At 42.6% G+C, this 22074-nt stretch overlaps 2 protein-coding genes across 7 annotated transcripts in view; one reads left to right on the top strand and one right to left on the bottom strand.

The window, feature by feature from the left end:
• SLC31A1 (solute carrier family 31 member 1) overlaps positions 1-13002 on the top strand; it is a 43445-nt gene extending 30443 nt beyond the window's left edge. The window contains exons 1-5 of one of the 2 annotated variants that reach the window (XM_017875989.1): positions 3787-3812; positions 4409-4572; positions 5383-5455; positions 6952-7120; positions 8793-13002. In XM_017875989.1, coding sequence (XP_017731478.1) covers positions 4444-4572; positions 5383-5455; positions 6952-7120; positions 8793-8994 — 573 coding nt within the window. In that variant the 5' untranslated portion in view covers positions 3787-3812; positions 4409-4443 and the 3' untranslated portion in view covers positions 8995-13002. Of the gene's footprint in view, positions 1-3786; positions 3813-4408; positions 4573-5382; positions 5456-6951; positions 7121-8792 lie in introns of those variants that run through there. The other variant, XM_017875988.1, reaches the window with a different exon arrangement.
• Positions 13003-15229: 2227 nt separating this feature from the next.
• On the bottom strand, positions 15230-22058 carry CDC26 (cell division cycle 26). Of its 5 annotated transcripts, none has more exons than XM_017875995.1 (4): positions 21853-22058; positions 19824-19933; positions 18944-19069; positions 15230-15654 (listed from the first exon to the last, which is right to left on the bottom strand). In XM_017875995.1, exons 3-4 carry the CDS (start codon positions 19022-19024, stop codon positions 15478-15480), a joined length of 258 nt encoding a protein of 85 aa, XP_017731484.1. In that variant the 5' UTR covers positions 19025-19069; positions 19824-19933; positions 21853-22058; the 3' UTR covers positions 15230-15477. The 5 variants fall into 5 exon arrangements, with proteins under 5 accessions (XP_017731484.1, XP_017731487.1, XP_017731485.1 ...); XM_017875998.1 differs by having other exon boundaries at positions 19824-19905; positions 21853-21943; XM_017875996.1 differs by having other exon boundaries at positions 21849-21937.
• Between the last annotated feature and the right edge of the window lie 16 nt (positions 22059-22074).

Below are 22074 nucleotides of genomic sequence, written 5' to 3'. Positions count from 1 at the left end.
ACCCATTTTATTTTGGAAGAAGCTGAGCTTGAGTTATCTTAGATTAAAGCTACCAAAGAAAACAGGCTAAAAAGAACCAATGGTAGTTTACCTCCTATAAGTTGAATTTCTATTCTAGAGAGAATGGGTTAGGTGTGTTTGATTGCTTTAGAAGATAAAGTATCCAAATACATACAGCACATCACTGAAAATTTAAGTGGGAAGAGAAAAAAATGTCACTTTTATTTATTATGCTTTAATAATTAATTTGTAAGTTTTTCCTTTTTTGATGTCATTTAGCTTTGCATATTCCCGTGGGATCTTTTCCTAAAATAAAGCTTTTAGTGAGCTTAAGGACTTATCAGGATTGGTTTGTGTTTGAGCCTACAGTGTATGTTTATATATTAATCTCCAACGGCTTTGTACCTTCATATTCATACACCATTGGGTAAGCCTTGCATAGGATTCCATTACATTACATCCATTGTCTGCTGACAATGAGAGCAAGTAGATTCTGCTCTTATTCTATCTCCTAGTATATTTGGATGTGAAATATATCCTGCACAGATGACACTTCAAAACAGGTGCATACTTTGAAAGGTTTTCTGGAAATTTGTATATACCTTGTCCTGAGTCACTGATATGTCTGAAGAGATTTGATAATGTGTCATCATTGAGTAGATTTCTCTAATTGATAATAAGGGGCCTGAATAATTAAGAACCTGTGGGTCTTCAAAATTAGTTCATGGTAATAATTAATGTTATGAAAGTTCATCAAGGAAATCATCAGGGTTACAACTTTTAGGTAGTTTGTGGTACTATAGTCTTTTTGTTTGTTTGTTTGTTTTGTTTTTCTTTTTTGAGATGGAGTCTCAGTCTGTTGCCCAGGCTGGAGTGCAATGGCACAGTCTCGGCTCACTGCAGCCTCTGCCTCCTGGGTTCAAGCGATTCTCCTGCCTCAGCCTCCCAAGCAGCTGGGATGACAGGTGCCTGCCACTAGATCTGGCTAAGTTTTGTATTTTTAGTAGAGATGGGTTTTTAGTCAGGCTGGTCTTGAACTCCTGACCTCAGGTGATCCGCTCACCTTGGCCTCCCAAAGTGCTGGGGTTACAGGGGTGAGCCACTGCACCTGGCCTAGTCTTGCTTTTTTAACAGTCCTTTACATGTTATCTTATATCCCAAAATGAAAATTATGACAGTTTCCCTTTCTAGCGTTTAGCCTTAAAACTCCTTGAGGAAAGACTCCATGTTCATTTCTTTATTTCCTTTGGTCTTAAGAAGGCACTCTTGCAAATATTCATTGCCTCTTCCTGACCAGGATTCATATTGATAATATGGAATGAAATAATCCTTTATGGTTTCTTATGCTATAATCATTTTTCAGACTCTTATTGGAAGAGAACAGTATTTGTGTCTTCTGCCTCTATCTTTTTATAAGGATGTGTTAATAGTCTTCCTGGCTAGCAAAAGTCTTTTCATTCTTACTACATTTGTTTGGTTCAATATCATAATTTATGATCACTCAGATGCCAGTGATCTCTCCATCCTACCATGATTACCTCTTTATCTGAAAACAGCTGCCCACCTGCCATTTGTCCCATCATTGACACTTTGAGCGTGGTCTTTATTTTATTGTGCATTGTATTTTTTAGTGTTTACTCTAAAAATGTTGTAGACAAAGACCCTGTTATGTATGTTTTTATACCTCCAATCTAATCTCTTTATGGTAATGGTATCAATAATACCAGATTGTTGAGCTCTGTAATTTTTTTTTTTTTTTAAATGGAGTCTTGCTTTGCTGCCCAGGCTGGAGTGCAGCGGCATGATCTCTGCTCACGGCAACCTTCGCCTCCCGGGTTTAAGCAGTTCTCTGCCTCAGCCTCCTGAGAAGCTGGAATTACAGGCGCATGCCACCACGCCTGGCTATTTTTTGTATTTTTAGTAGAGACGGGGTTTCACTGTCAAGCTCTATAATTATAAAATAATTTCGAGTCTGGCATGAAAGGGGATCTTTGATTATGCCTACCTGATGCTTTGCCTTATCCTTCGCTAGAAATAAGAACCTATTTCTTAAGCCAGCTGTCATAGAACCATGGGGTAGGAGTTAACAAGGAGAAAATAGATAAATAGATGGCTCCCTGAATCGATATAAATTTCCTACCTACAGTCTTTTTTTTTTTTTTTTTGGACAGGTCTCCTTCTGATCACCTAGGTGCGAGTGGCTTATTACCCCTCCAGCTGAACCCCCTCCACCTCCCCCCCAGTTTCAATGTGATTCTCATGCGCCCTCAGCCACCCGGTAACTTTGGGATTCAAGTGCCACGCCCCCACCTGGCTAATTTTTTGCTTGCTTTTTTTTTTTTTTTTTTTTCTTAGTGTGAGATGAGGTTTATGCAGGGTTGGCAGGCTGGGGGGGCTCCAAACTCCTGGCCTCAAGTGATCTGGCCCCGCCCTTCAGCCTTCCAACGTGCTGGGTAACAGGCATGAGGTCCCGCTGCACTGGCCAATTCTTCTGTACTCTTAGAATTGTGTCCTGTCTTATTCTCGCTTACCTTCCTTACGACATGATTGTGTTTTATTGTTTCTCTCCCTATTAGGAACCTTGTTTGTCATATTCACTGTTGAATTATTAGCACTTAGGTCAGAGTTTGGTGTGTAATAGCTTGATAAATATTTATTGAGTGCATGAATAATGAAAAGCATACTCGGTTTCATGAACATGAATACCTACTTGGAATTTTAAAACCACTTTTCTTCCACAGACTGGAGTTGAGGGACACATAAAGAGAATCCATCATAAAAAAAAAAGAGAGAATCCATCAACACCTTCCCTTCCACACACCCCAGCTTCCCACTCTCCCACTCCAACTCTAGCTATAGGAGTTACTGCTTCTGGGCCAGGCACAGTAGCTCAAGCCTATAATCCCAGCACTTTGGGAGGCCGAGGCAGGCAGATCACTTGAGCTTAGGAGTTCGAGACCAGCCTGGCCAACATGGTGAAACCCCGTCTCTACTAAAAATTAAAAAATTAGCCAGGTGTGGTGGCACACACCTGTAATCCCAACTACTCAGGCAGCTGAGGCACGAGAATCGCTTGAATCCAGGAGGTGAAGGTTGCAGTGAGCCGAGATCACGCCACTGTACTCTAGCCTGGGCAACAATGCAAAACTCTGTCTCAAAAATAAAAAAATAAATTTAAAGAAAAGGGAATTATTGCTCCTTGGTTTATGTCTTAGATGACTTTTGCAGCAATACAGTGATGTGGTAGTAAAGAAACAAGGCTGAATTTGCAGTTGTCTAGACTTAATTTAATATATAGAGTATCCAATTTATACCTTGTTTTTCATGTTCTCCACTCTAATGTCCTGGTAGGATTGAAATTATATCTAAAGTCTGAGCACACTGCTTGCCTAGAGCGACAGTAGACCTTTCTTCAAATTTAAATTAGCTGAAGGCTGGTTGTCCTGTATGTGAAAATGTAATCAAAATATCCAGATTAGGCACAGGCCATCCCAATTAGGTGAATTATCTGAAGTCCTTGCTTTTTATCTGCTGACATTTGTGATTAGAAAGCCTTAAAGCAGTTAAATTTCATTAACGGCGTTCATTTGTATCTTATTACAGATTGTTTCCTGCAATCCAAAGAAGCTGCTTTTCTTCTTCTTATCTAATATTTAAGTTTGAACATATATTAAGCAATACCTGTTAAAGGAACTATACTGGCTGGGCACAGTGGCTTACATGGGTAATCCCAACACTTTGGGAGGCCAAGGCAAGAGGATTGCTTGAGCTCAAGAGTTTGAGACCTGCCTGGGCAACATGAGACCTCATCTGTACGTAAAACAAAAAATTAGCTAGGCATGGTGGTAGTGGTGGACTAAGCTAAGGCCTGTGATTCTACCTACTCAGGAGGCTGAGGTTGAGGCTGCAGTGAGTTGCACTCCAGCCTGGGTGACAGAGCAAGACCCTGTCTCAAAAAAAAAAAAAAAAAAAAGGAACAATTCTGCAGAATAAGGAAGGATTAGGCATCTGTAGCCCTACACGTAAACCCTTTCTGCTACAGTCTCCAAAAGTGATCTCTATTAGCATGAGTTCCTTCTCTCTCCATCTGTAGATTATGAAAAATAATTCTGAATAAAGATGCTAGGAGAGCATTCATTTATTAGACAAATTCCATATAGACAAAGTATTTACCAAGAAACAAGTCCAGGAGCAGGGAACCACCAGGTTGCCTGGTGAACCAGCCTAGGTCAGAAATGGAGCAGGTCAAAACTCCTGTATTGATCAGTAGTGGGATCATGCCTGTGAATAGCCATTGCATTTCAGCCTGGGCAAAATGGCAAGATTCCATCTCTAAAAATTAAAAAAGAAAAAAGAAACGAGATTTTTATATCCTTAAATTATTATATATAATTCTTTCTCTTAAAAGAATCTTCTGCTGACCCTCAACTTTTCCTGGAAAAAATGGATCATTCCCACCATATGGGGATGAGCTATATGGACTCCAACAGTACCACGCAACCTTCTCACCATCACCCAGCCACTTCAGCCTCACACTCCCATGGTGGAGGAGACAGCAACATGATGATGATGGTGAGTGCCATAGGAGGGGCAACGCAGGCCCTTTCCCACCCACTTGGGTAATAGAAATAATGGAATTTTAGTGTTGGAAGCTTATTATCTTTAAAGGTCAGTTTACCAGTGAGGATAACCAAAGCAGACCCAAGCAAGTAATTTGCCCAAGATTACATGGCAGGCTACTTACAGAGTCACACCAGAACCAAGATTTTAGGCTTCTTTCTTTGGTAGTCCCTTCTAAAATCAACTCTTTTCTGAATTAAGTTCTGGTCTTTATACCTTGTGTGGAAAAGAGAGAAAGACAAAAGTTGGCCAGGCGCAGTGGCTCATGCCTATAATCCCAACACTTTGGGAGGTCAAGGCAGGTGGATCACGAGGTCAGGAGATCGAGACCATCCTGGCTAACACGGTGAAACCCTGTCTCTACTAAAAATACAAAAAATTAGCCAGGCATGGTGGCATGCGCCTGTAGTCCCAGCTACTTGGGAGGCTGAGGCAGGAGAATCGCTTGAAACCCGGAGGTGGAGGTTTTAGTGAGCTGAGATCTCACAACTGCATTCCAGCCTGGGCGACAGAGAGAGAATCTGTCTCAAAAAAAAAAAAAAAAAGAAAGAAAGAAAGATAAATGTTGATGGTGGGGGCCCCGTAGAGTACTCATGCTCAGTGCCTATGGTAGTAACACTAAAATGAGGGCTTCCCACTCACGTGAGTGTCTCTTCTTACTATCCAGATCTTCTATTTTTAAATGTTCTAAGCTTCTTTGCCCCAAATTCTCATTTAGAATTTTCATTCATCTCTAACTGACTTGTTTTGGTTTTCTGGCAGCCTATGACCTTCTACTTTGGCTTTAAGAATGTGGAACTACTGTTTTCCGGTTTGGTGATCAATACAGCTGGAGGTGAGTAAGCCATCAGGTAGTGCTGGAAGGTGATAGTCACATGAGAGACAGTGACAAATAATTTGGAAGTCCAGCACCTGTTTCTGTCCTAACTACTGAGTCAACATGGTAATGATGCATAACCATCTTGGTTCCTATTTCCTACCTAGAAGGTAGGTACTTTTTTGGTCCTCTGGTAAACCTCTGTTAACTAACCTGTATGTTTTGGAGCTCTAAAAAATAATTTAGATACCAGACAGAAGTCTTTTGCAATCCATTTTCTTTCATTCTTTTCCAGAGTGTTTACTTTTTTTTTTTTTGAGATGGAGTTTCATTCTTGTCACCCAGGCTGGAGTGCAATGGCAGCTATCTTGGCTCACTGCAATCTCCGCCTCCCAGGTTCAAGCTATTCTCCTGCCTCAGCCTCCCAAGTAGCTAGAGTTACAGGCACCCACCACCATGCCCAGCTAATTTTTGTATTTTTAGTAGAAACGGGGTTTTGCCATGTTTGCCAGGCTGGTCTCGAACTCCTGACCTCAGGTGATCCACCCACCTCGGCCTCCCAAAGTGCTGGGATTACAGGCATGTACCACCATGCCTGGCCTCAGAGTGTTTACTTATTTAATAAGTTATTAGTCCTGGACATAAGACTAAGTCAAGTTAAATACCACAAAATAACTCTAAGTTTAAAACTATTGCTCTAATACAATACTTAAATTTTACGATAAATTAAGTGCCACAAAGAGTGAAATGACTTGCCTTCAATCATAGAGTTAATATGTCAGAGCTAGGACAAGGACACAGACCTTCCAGAGCTACCTAGACCAGTGTTCTTTTAGTCTACCAAACTATGGCCCACATCCTTCCTGATTCTTGGCATGGCCCATCTTAGTCACTCCTAGTTTTGAGGTAGATGATTACCCATCTCTTTGTGTCTATTATGTTGTATGGTATACTTTAAATTTAACTTGCGCAAACTCAGTAGTCAGTTGGACTGCCTTAGGTACCAGATGTCTCTTTGGAGCCATAAAATCAATTTGTTTTGGGAAGAAGGAGAGCATTTAGTTCAGGTAATGTGTTAAATTAGCAGTTCGAATACATTTATGTCATTACCAACACTTCACAGTGTGAAAGACTTAGAATTGAAATGCCTATTCAGGAAATGTAGTCAGCCACTTATAAAACTAAATTGTTTTATTCCCTGTTTACATATTCTACACTGTGTGTTTCAGTGTAACAAACCTAATTTAATGACATCAAGCAGTCTGACCAAAAGGTTATTGTTCTGATTTTTTTTCTTATCTTAATCAGAAAGTAAACATGTTCTTGGCAGAGGCAATAGTTTTCAGTTACACCATCTTAGCTGTTCTCCTCTGGGCAAGAGAAGAGGGAATAATATAATGTCTTCAAAAACTGAGAGTAGAATTTTTTGTGTGTGTCTTTCTAGCTGGACAGCACATTGGCTAATGATTTTGCCCATGTTTGACAGTACCACCATATTTTCCTTCCATACTTAGAAATGGCTGGAGCTTTTGTGGCAGTGTTTTTACTAGCAATGTTCTATGAAGGACTCAAGATAGCCCGAGAGAGCCTGCTGCGTAAGTCACAAGTCAGCATTCGCTACAATTCCATGCCTGTCCCAGGACCAAATGGAACCATCCTTATGGAGACACACAAAACTGTTGGGTAAGAACTGAACAGATCCAGATGAAGCCCTTAAGAGCTTGATCAGTTAAGCAGCAAAGCGCAGCTATGTGATCAGCAGCAGCCCTCTTCTTGAGTTAGGAGTTCTGTATGACCTTGATCAAAACTGTCCTTAGAGGTTTGGGTTTGTAGGTCATGAGCAGGCCAAAGGAGGAATGAGAGGAAGTATTCTGCAAATATGAATATTTGTTCTGAGTTGTAGGTATTGGCCACTTCAGAAGAAGGGAAGTGAAGAAGCCATATTTTAAAATATTTACCAAAATAATAATGAACAAGTTAAGAAATTCAGGTCAAGATATAAAAGAATGGCAGATTGCAGTTGATTCTATAAAATTATACCTAGTCAGCTCTGTCCTCTTTTTGTTTACAATATAAGACTGTATTGATTTCTGTGTTCTGTCTAAGAAAGTATTTGGGCAATTATTGGTTTTTCCCATGGATTGGCAAATGTTTTTTGAGACTGTTTTAATAAAAATGTAAGTCTTAAAACCAAATTGGACCTTAAGAAATCCTATAGACCGACATCCTGCTTTCATTTTTTTTTTTTTTTTTTGAGACGGAGTCTGACTGTGTCGCCCAGGCTGGAGTGCAGTGGCGCGATCTCGGCTCACTGCAAGCTCTGCCTCCCAGGTTCATGCCATTCTCCCGCCTCAGCCTCCGAGTAGCTGGGACTACAGGCGCCCGCCACCACACCCGGCTAATTTTTTGTATTTTAGTAGAGACGGGGTTTCACCATGTTAGCCAAGATGGTCTCGATCTCCTGACCTCGTGATCCGCCCGCCTCGGCCTCCCAAAGTGCTGGGATTACAGGCTTGAGCCACCGCGCCCGGCCTCATCCTGCTTTCAAGCAAGCAGTGTTATTTATTTCCATTGTACTGATGAGCTTACTGAGGCCCAGGGGATGAATAGCCAGGTCTCCTTATCCCTAATTAAGTAATTTCTTCTGTACTACCCAACCCACGGTTCTATTTTTTTTTTTTTTTTTTTTTTTTTCCTGGAGACAAGGTCTCCCTCTATTGCCCAGGCTGAAGTGCAGTGGCACGATCTTCACTCACTGCAACCTCTGCCTTCCAGACTCAAGTGGTCCTCCCACCTCAGCCTCCCAAGTAGCTGGAACTACAGGCATGAGCCACAACACCCAGCTAATTTTTTTTATTTTTTGTAGAGACAAGGTTTTGCCATGTTGCCCAGGCTGGTCTGAAACTCCTGAGCTCAAACAGTCAGCCCACCTCAGCCTCCCAAAGTGCTGGGATTAAAGGCATTAGCCACCACCCCCAGCCTCTGTTTCCGTGTTTGTAAAATGTAAACTTTACAAAGGTGGGAAGCCTAAAAACATTCGGGCAGATGAGCGTGAGAGGGTTTACGCTTCCCTTTCAGGATCTAAGGTGGAGATAAGTCTAGATTACTGCTCGTCCTTTTCTCCTTCTCCGGAAAAGGGTTCCTCCTCACAGCCATATCTGACCAATGTTTATAAGCCTGACAGCCCTGTGCTGTTTCATTTCCATGGACCAATCAAAGAACATTCAAGTACCCGTGAGTTGCCAGAGTGGCTGTCCAGTTCCAGCTGAGCTCATGGCAAAAACTCTTCCCTCTTTCTCCTGATCTGCAGAACTCCTAGGAGTCCCTGATTGTTGTGTCCCTGTTTACTCTCCAGGCAGCAGATGCTGAGCTTTCCTCACCTCCTGCAAACAGTGCTGCACATCATCCAGGTGGTCATAAGCTACTTCCTCATGCTTATCTTCATGACCTACAACGGGTACCTCTGCATTGCAGTAGCAGCAGGGGCCGGTACAGGATACTTCCTCTTCAGCTGGAAGAAGGCAGTGGTAGTGGACATCACAGAGCATTGCCACTGATGTCAAACTCTGGCGTGGCCTTATCGATTGCAGTGGGAAGCTGTTCAAGACTTGAAGATGTGATTTCCTGCTCCAATCATCCCTTCTTGCTCCTCTTTGTGCACGTACACACACACACAAACACAGACACACACACACACACACACACACACACACACACCCTGCTCAACAGAGGTTTAGTTTACAGTCTCTGAGCTAAAGTAGTAACCTCCCAAATTGTTTTTTCTAATAAGCTGAGTTTCCCATTTCTTTTAAGGAGAAGCCACCCATGAAATGTCTTTTCCTTCTCCATCATCTTAGAGCCACGTTATATGTTCTTGTCTAATCCATGTAGCTTTTTGTTCAATGACTTGATCATCTGCTTCCTTTTTGAACTTTTAACAGATAGTAAGTAAATTTGGTAGTTTTTTCCCTGGGTCAGCGATGGAAAGGGGTTAACTTCAGCCAGGATTGATGGCAGCTGAGGGAAAGTCTTGCCCAACTAAACCCAGAACTCAAACTTAACATTAGAAAATAAGGTCCAGGGCTGGACACAGTGGCCCACGCCTGTAATCCCAGCCCGTTAGGGGGCCAAGGCAGGCTGGATCACCTGAGGACAGGAGTTCGAGACTAGCCTGGCCAACATGGTGAAACCCCGTCTCTACTAAAAATACAAAAATGAGCTGGGCGTGGTGGCGGGCGCCTGTAATCCCAGCTACTCAGAAGGCTGAGGCAGGAGAATCACTTGAACTTAGGAGGTGGAGGTTGCAGTGAGCCAAGATGGCGCCATTGCACTGCAGCCTGGGCAACAAGAGTGAAACTCCATCTCAAAGAAAAAGAAAAGAAGGTCCAATTTTTGGATTCAATGAGTGGGAAATACATTGTGCCTTTGTCCAGATGTGATGCATTATACCAAAATCTTAGTAGTGTGCAGAGGGGTGGTTTCAGACTAAATACAGGCTTAGAGCTTGCAGAGTGTGTATTCTTGGATGGCTGACTCATCAACCTGCATTCCCACTTAAGTTTGATTAGCATGAACTTGCCAATCAAAAAATGACAATCAGTTTTAGAAAATAGAAATAGATATTTTTAAATAAAACCATTCGCAGTTTACTTTGGCTTGATACCTTGGTTTGTCCCAGCTGAAGTGAAGCAAAAGAGTTTGAATTATTTTTCCCATTAGTGTTTTCACGTGTCTGCCTCTAAAACAGTGATTTTCAAGCTTTAGCGTGCATCAGAATCACCTGTAGGGCTTGTTAAATCACTAATTGCTGGGCCTCAACCCAAAAGCCCCCAGAGTGGCACTTCTGAGTTCCTGCTCATGTTACAAGGGACCACACTTTGAGAATCTCTGCTTTAAGCTAAGGAAATATTGCCTGGTGGGCTGGCTGCCTGATACTGGGCATGGAAATTTGAATTGCTGATTGGTAGATGGTGTGTCTGGACTTAACTCATGTAGTAAATACTGCTGATCAATACCTAATCATTCCACATTTATTGTGTGTATACCCAAGCATACATGTGTGAAGGGCTATAGCCAAAGTATTTTTACTAGCCTGTATGAAGTCACTAGTCCTTATTTTTAAAGGTCTGTGGTTTCTTGGAAGTAATTTGATTGTTGAGAGAGACCTTTGATCTGCAGTGTAAATCTACCAGTCATGGGCCAGAAGGGCAAAAGCCCAGCTTTCTCTTTGGAAAGACTCAGGGTGTGGTTTGCTGATGGCCAGATTTTCCTCAGGCTCCAACAACTGTGCTCATACCAAGCAGATCCTCATCCTCCATATAACCATCTTTGTTATTCGTGGGGGTTTAATTACATTACAAGTGGCCAAAACCCCTGTTCTCAGTGAAGAACCACATTGGATTTTTATTCTGTTCAGTTGTAGTCTACACTGCAGTCTTATTCCCAGTTCAAACTACCTCTTTAAATTGATTTGTCTTGTGCTGGTCTGTTAAATCCTGCCCTTCTTGGTGCTAGATCCAGTTGTGCCTCAGGGCAGAGGAAACAAAACACAGCTATCCTGTTGGCCTGTGTCGTGGTTTTATAGTTTGTACTTTCTCCGTGGGTGCCAGTTAAATATTGGAGAGCAAGGAATGTGTACTTGTATGGCTTTGAACCAAGAGAGGGTTATAAGCCTACTGGATTGAAGTTAAAATCCAAGAACCAACATTTAGAGCTTTGTGCTTTTCTCTCATTCCATCACCTTGTAATGATGATACTTAACATGAGCAGGGTGAATGACAGGTACTGACAAAGTCCAACAAAAAGGTGTAATACAGCCTATTGTCTCAAGCCAAGGAATCTTAAAACCATGATAAATAAATAGGAATCAATAGTAGTGACACTGGTGCTCTCTAGAAATCTCAGCATGAACTGCTATAGAATACCCTCCCAGCAACAGAACCTTATCAGTAAGGCCAGCTAGACCCAATGGCTCATGCCTGTAATCCCAACACTTTGGGAGGCCAAGGTGGGAGGACGGCTTGTGTCCCGAAGTTCGAGACAGGCCTGGACAACATAGTGAGATCCCATCTCTATAAAAAATCAAAAATTAGCCAGGCATGGTGGTGCACACCTGTAGTCCTGGCTACTTGGGAGACTGAGGCAGGAGGATTGCTTTTGCCCTGGAGGTCGAGGTTGCAGTGAGCCATGATTGTGCCACTGTACTCAGCCCGGGTGACAAAGCAAGACCCTGTCTCAGAAAAAAAAAAAAAAAGAAAATTCAAGGCCAGTTAAGACAAAATGCTATGACTGAAATTCACAGAAATATCAGTTTAGATTAGGTCTTCAAGTATTCGGGATACAGATACAGGTATTAAAACCTGAATTTCAGAGATTCTTAGACTGGGTGCCAAAGGATGAAGCTAGTGAAGGAGAAAAAGCTTAAATTCCATCTTGAGCTCTTGGATTATGATAATACAATGATCGCATTAACTTTTCATTTCTGTTGTTCATTTGGAATTTAATGCTTGACTTCTTTGTTCATTTTGAATCTAAATTTCTCTTTTCTTTCTTCCCCATTCACATCTATTAGAAGACTGTATCACCATTTCTTCGGCCCCCTTACTCTGCTGTCCTTTCCCTTTTCTTTCAGTTTTTTTTTATCTCATGTCTAGTGTATTACATCTCCATAGCCCTCCTGATGCAGTAGACAGTGCTATGCTATGGATATAAATATCAACCAGAAATTGGCATTTATAAACCTGTTAGAGACTTTAACCATGCTTCAAGAGGCAGTTGCCGCACTGGAATTTCTATAAGGATGGTACCCTTCCCAGAGTTACAGAATCTTAGTTGCTGTCTCTAGTCTGTGATGGAGGAACTCCCAGCATCCCCATTGCCCACAAATGGAATCCTCACTGTATCCACTAGGAAATTAGAAATTAAGGTTTCTTCACTACTTCTATGGTAGGGTTGTCTGAAATTCCCTTTCAGGCTGTGGGTACTGGTCTTCCGTTCTAGTCAGAAGGGGTTCCTTATAAGGAGCACGAGGAGGGGAGTACACTTTCGTATCATTTAATTTTGATCCTGCCGTCTCCAGCTGCTCCTTCAAAAGATACATCAAAAGATACAAACTCGGCCGGGCACAGTGGCTCACACACTTTGGGAGGCCGAGGGGGGCGCGGATCACCTAAGGCCAGGAGTTTGAGACCAGCCTGGCCGACGTGGTGAAACCCCATCTCTACTAAAAATACAAAAATTAGCCGGGCTTGGTGGCTCATGCCTGTAATCCCAGCTACTCTGGAGGCTGAGGCAGGAGAATCGCTTGAACCTGGGAGGGACAGGTTGCAGTGAGCCAAGATGGTGCCATTGCACTCCAACCTGGGCAACAAGAGCAAAACTCTGCCTCAAAAAAAAAAAAAAGATACAAAGTCTGCATTTGATATAATGCCTTAATTACTGGGTCTACAATTAATGTTGACTGTTTTAGATTGTAAGCTCCTAGAGAGCAGTATTGCTGTAGTAGGAATGTTTTAACGGTGTCATATGAAAACGAACAAAATAAATATTTTGATTTTGTGATTCTATGCAAGTTTTTCTGCCCAGAGTGATAACGCAATGAGCTAGTCTCTTCATAGGCTGCATAGATTCTGGCCATTACCATCAGTTTTTAAGATGTCAGTATTTTAGGTGGTATGATCCTTTCAGGTTTTCATCTCACTTTCCTCTTACTCTACTTAAAATGACATGCCTGGTACATGCTAGAAGATCCATGTGACCTTCTGCACAGGAGACAGGGTCTTCATGAAGCCAGAAGTATTTCAGTATACTGAAGATTCCTGAATTTAAAAGCCAACTTTTGTCACATCATAATCCCTTCTGTGTTTCTGCTGTCAGGCAAGAGGCTCTGAGCTGGGCCTGTAGGAAGTTTACCGCCAAACCTTGAGATGCACAGTGACCCTGCCAGTCCCTTTGGTAATGCCAAAATGCTGACGTTACTTGCTTTTCCCACTGGCCGCCAGTGGGTATCTTGCCATCAGCACCATTCGTAGTCTCTTAGTGTAGTATCATGAACATGGAGTTAGAGGAGTCAATGGGTTTGGATTCTGGCTCCACCACTTACTAGCAGTATGACCTTAGGAAGTTAGTCTAATGATCCCTAAGCCTTAGTTTTCTTTGAGATGGAGTCTCGCTTCGTCACCTAGGCTGGAGTGCAATGGTGCAATCTCACCTCACTGCCACCTCCATCTCCCGGGTTCAAGTGATTCTCCTGCCTCAGCCTACCAAGTAGCTGGGGCTACAGGCACATACCATCATGTCTGGCTAATTTTTTATTTTTAGTAGAGACAAGTTTTCACCATGTTGGCCAGGCTGGTCTTGAACTCCTGAGCTCAAGTGATCTGCCTGCCTCGGCCTCCCAAAGTGCTGGGATTGGGAAAGGTGTGAGCCACTGTGCCCAACCATAACACCTGTTTGAATCAGGCACCCAGCACAAAATATGCATTCAAGCCTTAGTGTATTTTTTTAATCTACGATTATTGTTACTCTAGCTTCCAGGAAAATGAAAAGTACACTTTTCTTGATAAGGTTAGTAGGTTAGTGTTTTTTGTTGTTGTTCTTTTGTTTTTATGACAGAGTTTTGCTCGTTGCCCAGACTGAAGTGCAATGGTGCAATCTCGGCTCACTGCAACCTCTGCCTCCCAGGTTCAAGCAATTCTCCCACCTCAGCCTCCCGAGTAGCTGGGATTGCAGTCATGCACCACCACGCCTGGCTAATTTTGTATTTTTAGTAGAGATGGGGTTTCACCATGTTGGTCACGCTGGTCTCAAACTCTGGACCTCAGGTGATCCACCCACCCACCTCAGCCTCCCAAAGTGCTGGGATTACAGGCATGAGCTACCGCACCCGGCCCCTTTTTTTTTTTTTTTTTTTTTTTTTTTTTTTTTTTTTTTCAATTTTATAGAGTCAGGGTTTCCCTGTGTTACCCAGGCTGGTCTCTAACTCCTGGGCTCAAGCAATCCTGCCTCAGCCTCCCGAAGTGCTGGGATTACAGGCATGAGCCACCACACCTGGCCCTCTCCCACTCGTATTACTCAGACTTAAACTACCCCAAAAAGGCTAACGTCCTGCTAAGAGTCTCTGTAGAACTGATGATTCAAGAGGCTCTTATGATCACAGCTGGTGATTCCCTGGGTTGAATTAGTAAAAAAAGGCCAAGCATAATAATCCCAGCACTTTGGGAGGACTGTTGAATGCCAGCAGCTCAAGCCCAGCTTGGGCAACATAGATCCCTGCCTCTACATAAAACAATAAAAATTAAAAAAAAAAAATTTAACTCCAAAACATTAAGGCAAGATTCAAAATTATCCTCTGAGCTGCCTCTCTGGTTCTTTCTGGGAAAAATGCTTAGGCAAGTTGAGAAAGGAAGGAAAGTTGGAATAATGGCAAACCTATTTAGAAGCATTCCTCTTATTTCCCTCCATTGTCTGTCCTCTGAACATTGTACCCAAACTCGTTACAAAGCCATTCTATAAAGAGATCTGGTACCTACAATTTCTTCAGATTTACACAGTATCACTACAATTTAATTTCTACAAGGGCAGGGATCTTTGTTGAGTGGCACATGGTGGGCACTCAATAAATACTTGTTGAAGATGGGTTAAATGAAAGTGGCAGGGATCAACTAGAGTGTCCTGTGCTTAGGGTCTTTTAATAAAGATGGAAAGAATGATGTTAATCTTGTAGCAATTATCTTTTAAAGTCTGAGGGTTAACAGTGCTGTTATACTTCATTAAGGATGCCTCACATTTTCCAAAATATATTTATTTTTAAAAACAAAAACTCAGATCAGTTTTATAGAGTCAGATTTTCCAGAGACAAACCACAGTTTGGATTCCAGCTTAGAGTGCAAGTGAAGCATCAGTAATCTCATGCAGAAGGATTTGTCTCTGCGGGAGGTACATTCTGCTTGACTGTAAGCACTCAATTCTCTAAATCTGGTTTGTACTTCTGCCATCATTTTATTCCATTCCAGCGCTCTGGCATGCAAGATAATCCATCTCTAAAATTCAAGACTTCCAAATTGAGATGAACGATTACTGGGCTTGGGTTGGGGTTTATAACCAATCCGATCATTGATCATTTGTTCCCGGCTCTTGGGATCACTGCTGAGCCCAATGGCTCCTTCTCCATCACTGCCTCCTACAACTTCCACATCTTCCTTCTGTTTCTTACGGGTCTGAAAGTATAAACGTTTTAGGATTAAGGCAACATTCTTTCAATTAGCAAACGTTTATTTAGAGCACCTACCATGTACTAGGCATGGGGTAAAGGACAGAGTTAGGGTATAAAGAACAATAAACTGAAATCCTAGGTTTGGAATACTTAGGGGCACAATGAGGATACAGTGTTAAAAGTTGTAACCTCTGATCACTTGAGGTCAGGAATTCGAGACCAGCCTGGCAAACATGGCGAAACCCCATCTCTACTAAAAATAAACAATGTGGCCGGGCACAGTGAGTCACACCTGTGATCCCAGCCCTTTGGGAGGCCGAGGCGGGCGGATCACGAGGTCAAGAGATCAAGACCATCCTGGCCAACACAGTGAAACTCCATCTCTACTAAAAATACAAAAATTAGCTGGGCATGGTGGCACATGCCTGTAATCCCACCTACTCAGGAGGCTGAAGCAGGAGAATCACTCGAACCAGGAAGTCGGAGGTTGCAGTGAGCCGAGATCACGCCATTGCACTGCATCCAGCCTGGTGACAGAGTGAGACTCCGTCTCAAAAAAAAAAAAAGATGTAACCCCTGCCCTCCAGGATGTCACAGTCTAATAGGTAAACAGGCAAACAGACGATTATAGGGTGATCCGGGTTATGACCTATGACAGAGGAAAGTACACACTGCCAAAGAGACAAGAGGTAAGGAGTTGCGGTGTGGTGGTACAACAGGAAGCTACAACTGGAAAGATGGAAGAGCAGACAAGGGGGAGCAAAGGGTATTTCAACAAATTTATTATTCTAGAGAATAGAGAAATAAATTGACTGGTAAAGAAATAACCACCAAAAATCTATAGCCTAACTGATCCCATGAGATTAAAAGTAACATGAGAAGGTTTTATGCTATCTTACCAAAAGGTCTGGGTTTTGTGGCTTCATTTTGTTTTCAGGTAAAAGGTTTGGCTCTTAAGTCACATGTGACTGCAGAATCCACAAAGTATGTCTCAGTTTGATCATTTTCAAAAAGAAACACTTATCCCGTAACTGCCACTACCTGACTGTAAGGACAACAGATGATAACTTTCTCTAAGAGAGTGAAATGATGTTTTATCCAAAATTCCTTAATAATAATTGAATGGCTCAGCTACTCAGATCACTGGAATTACCACCATTCTTCACCACTTGCTGCTGGACTGTGGGCATTTAAATGCCAAGCATCGGGCTGACCACAATGGCTCATGCCTGTAAATCCCAGTGCTTTGGGAGGATTGCTTGAGCCCAGGAGTTTGACACTAGCCTGGGCAACATAGTGAGACTCCATCTGTCTCCACAAATTTTTTTTTTTTCTTCAGACCGACTCTCGGTCTGTCACGAGGCTGGGGTGCAGTGGCGCTATCTCGGCTCACTGCAACCTCCACCTCCCAGGTTCAAGCAATTCTCCTGCTCTCAGCCTCCCAAGTAGCTGGGACTACAGGCGCATGCCACCACACCCAGCTAATGTTTGTATTTTTAGTAGAGACAGGGTTTCAACATGTTAGCTAGGATGGTCTCTTGACCTCGTGATCCGCCTGCCTTGGCCTCCCAAAGTGCTGGGATTACAGGCGTGAGCCACCGCACGCGGCCCACAAAAAATTTAAAAATTAGCCAGGCATAGTGGCACATGCCTGTATTCCCAGTTATTCAGGGGGCCTGACGTGGTAGGATCACTGGAGCCTGGCAGGTCAAGGCTGCAGTGAGCGGTGATCATGCCACTGTACTCCAGCCAGGGCAACAGAGCAAGACCCTGTCTCAAAACTAAAAATAAAAAATAAAATAAATGCCAACACTCACGAAGTATTACAGTGAATAAAATAAGGTATTGCCCTTTATGTGGCAAATGACCTTCCTGATTACTAGTAAGTGATGTTAGAAAGTTCTACCTAAATATCTTTGTGAAAACAAGTTCTAAAAGGCAAACAACTCTATCATTCTGAGAATATCCAAGTGGAATGAAATCACTTAAAAGGCTTCCCACTTTGAGCAACTGCTGTTTCAGAAGCTAGAGTCACAGTAGTATAATGAAACTCATGTTGGTAATAAATGAAACAGGCCAGTTTTCTACTGGTTTCACTTTAGGGCATGACTGTCCCTGCTTCCTAAGTTACTCTAAAACAGGGCAAAACCCACTAGATAACTGCCTTTGGTGGAAAGATTAACTCAATAGTGAGCTGACTCTGTAGAGTCAAAGTTCAGCATGCTAGCATTTTATGAGATTTGTAACAACTGAAGTTTAAGCCATACTTTAAAGCTCATCCTTAATAATATAGTTTTTTAAAAGCAGAAATTATGATGCTTCGAGAACACTAAAGTCTCTTGGGATGAAGCGGGGGAAAGAAATCTAAGTTATTAGTCTTAATATGAAGCATATACAATACATAATAAAGCTGTTGGTAAATACATGCAAAATGTACTGTACTCTGCCATATAGTACAAGGTATCTGCTAGGACAGCAAATGAAAATAGACTTGTATTGAGCCCTCCTTTGGGCCTGGTATTGCAGGGAACAGATGCAGAGAGAAATATACTAATCCCTGACTTCAAAGAGCTTATGGCCCACTGAGGGAAAACAAAAGCAAACAGCCAATTACAACAGAGAGTGACAGTGCTTATGAGAGAGGTTAGCACAGCAGGATGAGGTTGAGCCTAACCCAGGTGGGGGCTAGAAGAAGTAAGAGTTAGCCTGGCAAAGAAAAATAAAGGACTTTTCTGGCAAAGGGAACACTTGTGTATAGACATTGAGATTAAAGATAACCCAGCAGTGAAAGTGGAGAGATAAGCAAGGACCAGCTCACAAAGGACCTCATATGCCATGCTAGGGAATTTGGAATTTATTCTGTAGACCACTGAAGAATTTAAGTCTTATTAATGGACATCTAATACCATGTAGCAAGGCCACACTTAAAAATACATATGGGGTTCCTACCATGAGCTAGATCGTAGGAAATGGTGATGCAAACAGACATGATTTCTGCAATCAATCACTGGCTGGGTGTAGTGGCTCACGCGTGTAATCCCAGCACTTTGGGAGGCTGAGGCGGATGGATCACTTGAGGTCAGGAGTTGGAGACCAGCCTGGCCCCAACATGGCAAAACCCTGTCTCTACTAAAAATACAAAAATGACCCGGGCATGCTGGCATGTACCTATAGTCCCAGCTACTCAGGAGGCTGAGGCAGAGGTTGCAGTGAGCCAAGATCATGCCACTGTACTCCAGCCTGTGTGACAGAGCGAGACTCCATCTCAAAAAAACACAAAGTTGTATTCATACCTCCAGGTCCTTTCGAATGCTCTCAAACTCTTCAATGTCATCAAGCTTTAGCTCTAGGCGTGTTGGTTTTCGTCTCAGCATACTGAATGAAGTCAACACTAAGGGCCAAACCCAGTGAACTATTAGCTGTTAAAAATGAAAGAGAGGAGGAAAAACTGAAGGTAATAAAGTCTCAGATACACAACATAAAATCAGTTTGCGAGCATGTATACTAAAGTGAATGGAAGTATTAAAACTTTATTTGAATTCACACATAGACTTCTAAAGTCTTTTTAAGGGATAGGATCTTGCTCTTTGCCCAGGCTGAAGCACAGTAGCATGACCTTAGCTCACTACAGCCTCAACTTCCTGGGCTCAAGCAATCTTACTGCCTCAGCCTCCAGAGTAGCTGGGACTACAGGTGTACACCACCATATCTGGCTAATTTTTGTGTTTTCTGTAGAAATGGGATCTCTCTCTGATGCCCCGGCTGGTCTCAAACTCCTGGGCTCAAGTGTTCCTCCCTCCTCATTTTCCCAAAGTGCTGGCATTATTGGCAAGAGCTACTATACCCAGCCAACTTCTAAAGTCTTTAGGTATATGATTATTACATTTTTATTACATTATGGAGATCTACAGCTCTGTAAAATCAAAAACTCTTTCTGTAAGAATTTAAAATAGCAAACTGCCTATAAGAGAAATTCTAGGCAACCATCACTTTAATCTCATGTTCCAGTCACATTCAAAGAAATACTCTAGCTAAAAGAATAAACTATCCCATCTTAGTATAGTTAAAGTGGACAAACCAGTGAATTTAATCTACGTGAGAATTGTCAGAGATTTGTGATCACTCCTGAATGCTAAAATCAGTTTGCTAAATCTCATGAAAACTCCAGCTCACCAATTCACAGGATTATCCTCAGCGTCCAAACAGATCCTAAATGTGTACGTCATTCATTAAACAAACACTTCTTGTGCTCCAGCTACAGAATTAAAAGGTACAGTCATAATCTGTGGGGAAAATAAAGAAAACTGTGATATCATGTAACGAGAACCCTAATGAGGATACTGGCAGTGGCATCACACAGGCACCTAATCCAGTCTGGGCTGAGTGTGGGGTGGGCAAGGATGTCAGGCAAGCCTTCCTGGAGAAAATGATATCTTAGTTGACTTCTGAAGGGCAGGCAGAGAGAAGAGTGCACAAGGAGGCTCAAGACCAGCTTTGGCAACATAGCAAGACCCTGTCTCTACAAAAAAGTAAAAAAATTAGCTAGGCTGGTAGTGTGTACCTGTAGTCCTAGCTACTCAGGAGGCTGAGATGGAAGGATCACTTGAACCCAGGAGTTTGAGGTGGCCACAGTGAGCCATAAACTCACCATAAGACCCCAACTCAAAAAAAAAAAAAGAAGAGGTTCGAGAGAGCATTCCACAGCCTGAAATCCCGAGGTAATACTGTTAACAAAAACCATTTTGTTTTGTTTTGTTTTTGAGAAAACACAACTCCCCAATTGAGTTTAATATCTGTTGATGGCATCATTTGTATATTCTCCACAGCATCCCCTAGAGTGTATCTATACAAACAGTCAGTAAATGTTTGTTGAATAAAAGGTGAGATCATTCTTGAGCACTGTGCTGTTTTTCCATTCCCATGCTTTACATTCTTAACACAAAAACCCTGTGAAGTTGACAAAATGATTTCTATTTCACACATAAAGAAGTCATCGAAGCAAGCTGTTCAGTTTGGTTAATAATTTTAGCCTCCTATAAAAATTATACAGGTCAACATGATAAGGATTGAGAATGATGGAAGTGAAAACTCCTTGAAAGTATATAGAGATACAAATTATTACATGTATCTAGGATGAAACTAGGGACTGTGAAGGATACAAAGGAAGAAATATTTCCTTCTCCCATGAAGCTAAGGATATTACAAGCGATATTATCACACAAAACACTGGCACATTACATTTCAAATTGCTTTGTACTAAATCAGGCATTATCTTCTACCAGATTCCAATGCAGACAAATGGTAGAGAAAGCCAAAGTTCCAAAGAGGGAAAGAGAGGGATAGGGATACCTAAAAGGAAAAAAAAAAGGTCTACTATACATTTTACCTTTTCTGCAAACTGCGAAAAACTGGCCACTACGGAGCAGTATAGAGTAACAGTTAAAAGTGCTGGCTGTAGAGGTTAAAGGGCACAGGTTCTAATCCCACTACACCACTGATCTTGAACAATTAGTTTCATTTCTAACTAGGCCTTAGTTTCCTCATCTGTATCCTACTCTGCTGTTGTAGGAAGTGAATAACGTAATGCAGAGTAAGCTCTTGGAACATTACTTGGCATTTAATAAATGTTCAATAAATAACATCTATTATGACTGTAATTTTTCTAGGGGGTTGGATGAGGATCTGGCCAGCTAAGGAAACGTCAGTATTTTGAGGATCTCCCATCGTCCACGTGGGGATAAAAACCTTATCCTGTTCATCTCTAATGCCCCAGCATCCAACAGGGCAGAGAGACGTACATTTCCCTGACACCCTCCTAACCATCATCTTACTCTCAATCTGATACAAAGACCGGGCTGAAGACAAATGAACAAAATCAGGCCGAAGCTCCTCCGCCGGGTCTTTATTTGACTTTGGCACCAGCGGGCTCTTCTAGCTTGATCTCTCGCTGCAGCCCAAAAACACTGCCGAGCCATCAAGCTCAGAGGTGGCCCCTGGGAAGACTTCCGGACCATGGAGGAGAACAGTCCTCGTCCCCTAGCTCCAGGCCTGTACCTCGGATCCCAGGGTTTCTATGGTAACACGGTCCTCGGCTCCCAGAAGACGTAAACGCCCCCGTAGGCCCGGGGAAGCACAGCGGACCCCGGAAGTCCTCGACTCGCTCCAGAGTTCAGCCCCGAGCCGCGCGAGTCGACTCACCTACCTCTTTTCAAGTCGGCTCAGCCCCTTCCCGGAACCTCGGCTCCCCCCAAGAAACTACTGCTACGCCAACTGGACTACACTTCCCAGACGGCTTGGAGCCTCTCTCTCAGCAGAACCTCGTCTTCCGCGAGCTTATCTTGGAGGTTCTAGGAGGGATGCCCCTCAATGCCACGACGCCATTTCCTACTACGATTTCCATCATGCTCCGCGCCGCTCCGGGCGC

The sequence above is a fragment of the Rhinopithecus bieti genome, unplaced genomic scaffold (assembly GCF_001698545.2).
Source record: "Rhinopithecus bieti isolate Rb0 unplaced genomic scaffold, ASM169854v2 scaffold_9997, whole genome shotgun sequence".
NCBI classification, from domain to species: Eukaryota; Metazoa; Chordata; class Mammalia; order Primates; family Cercopithecidae; genus Rhinopithecus; species Rhinopithecus bieti.
The sequence above is the reverse complement of the archived record's forward strand: the minus strand, read 5'-3'. Positions and strand labels throughout refer to the sequence as shown.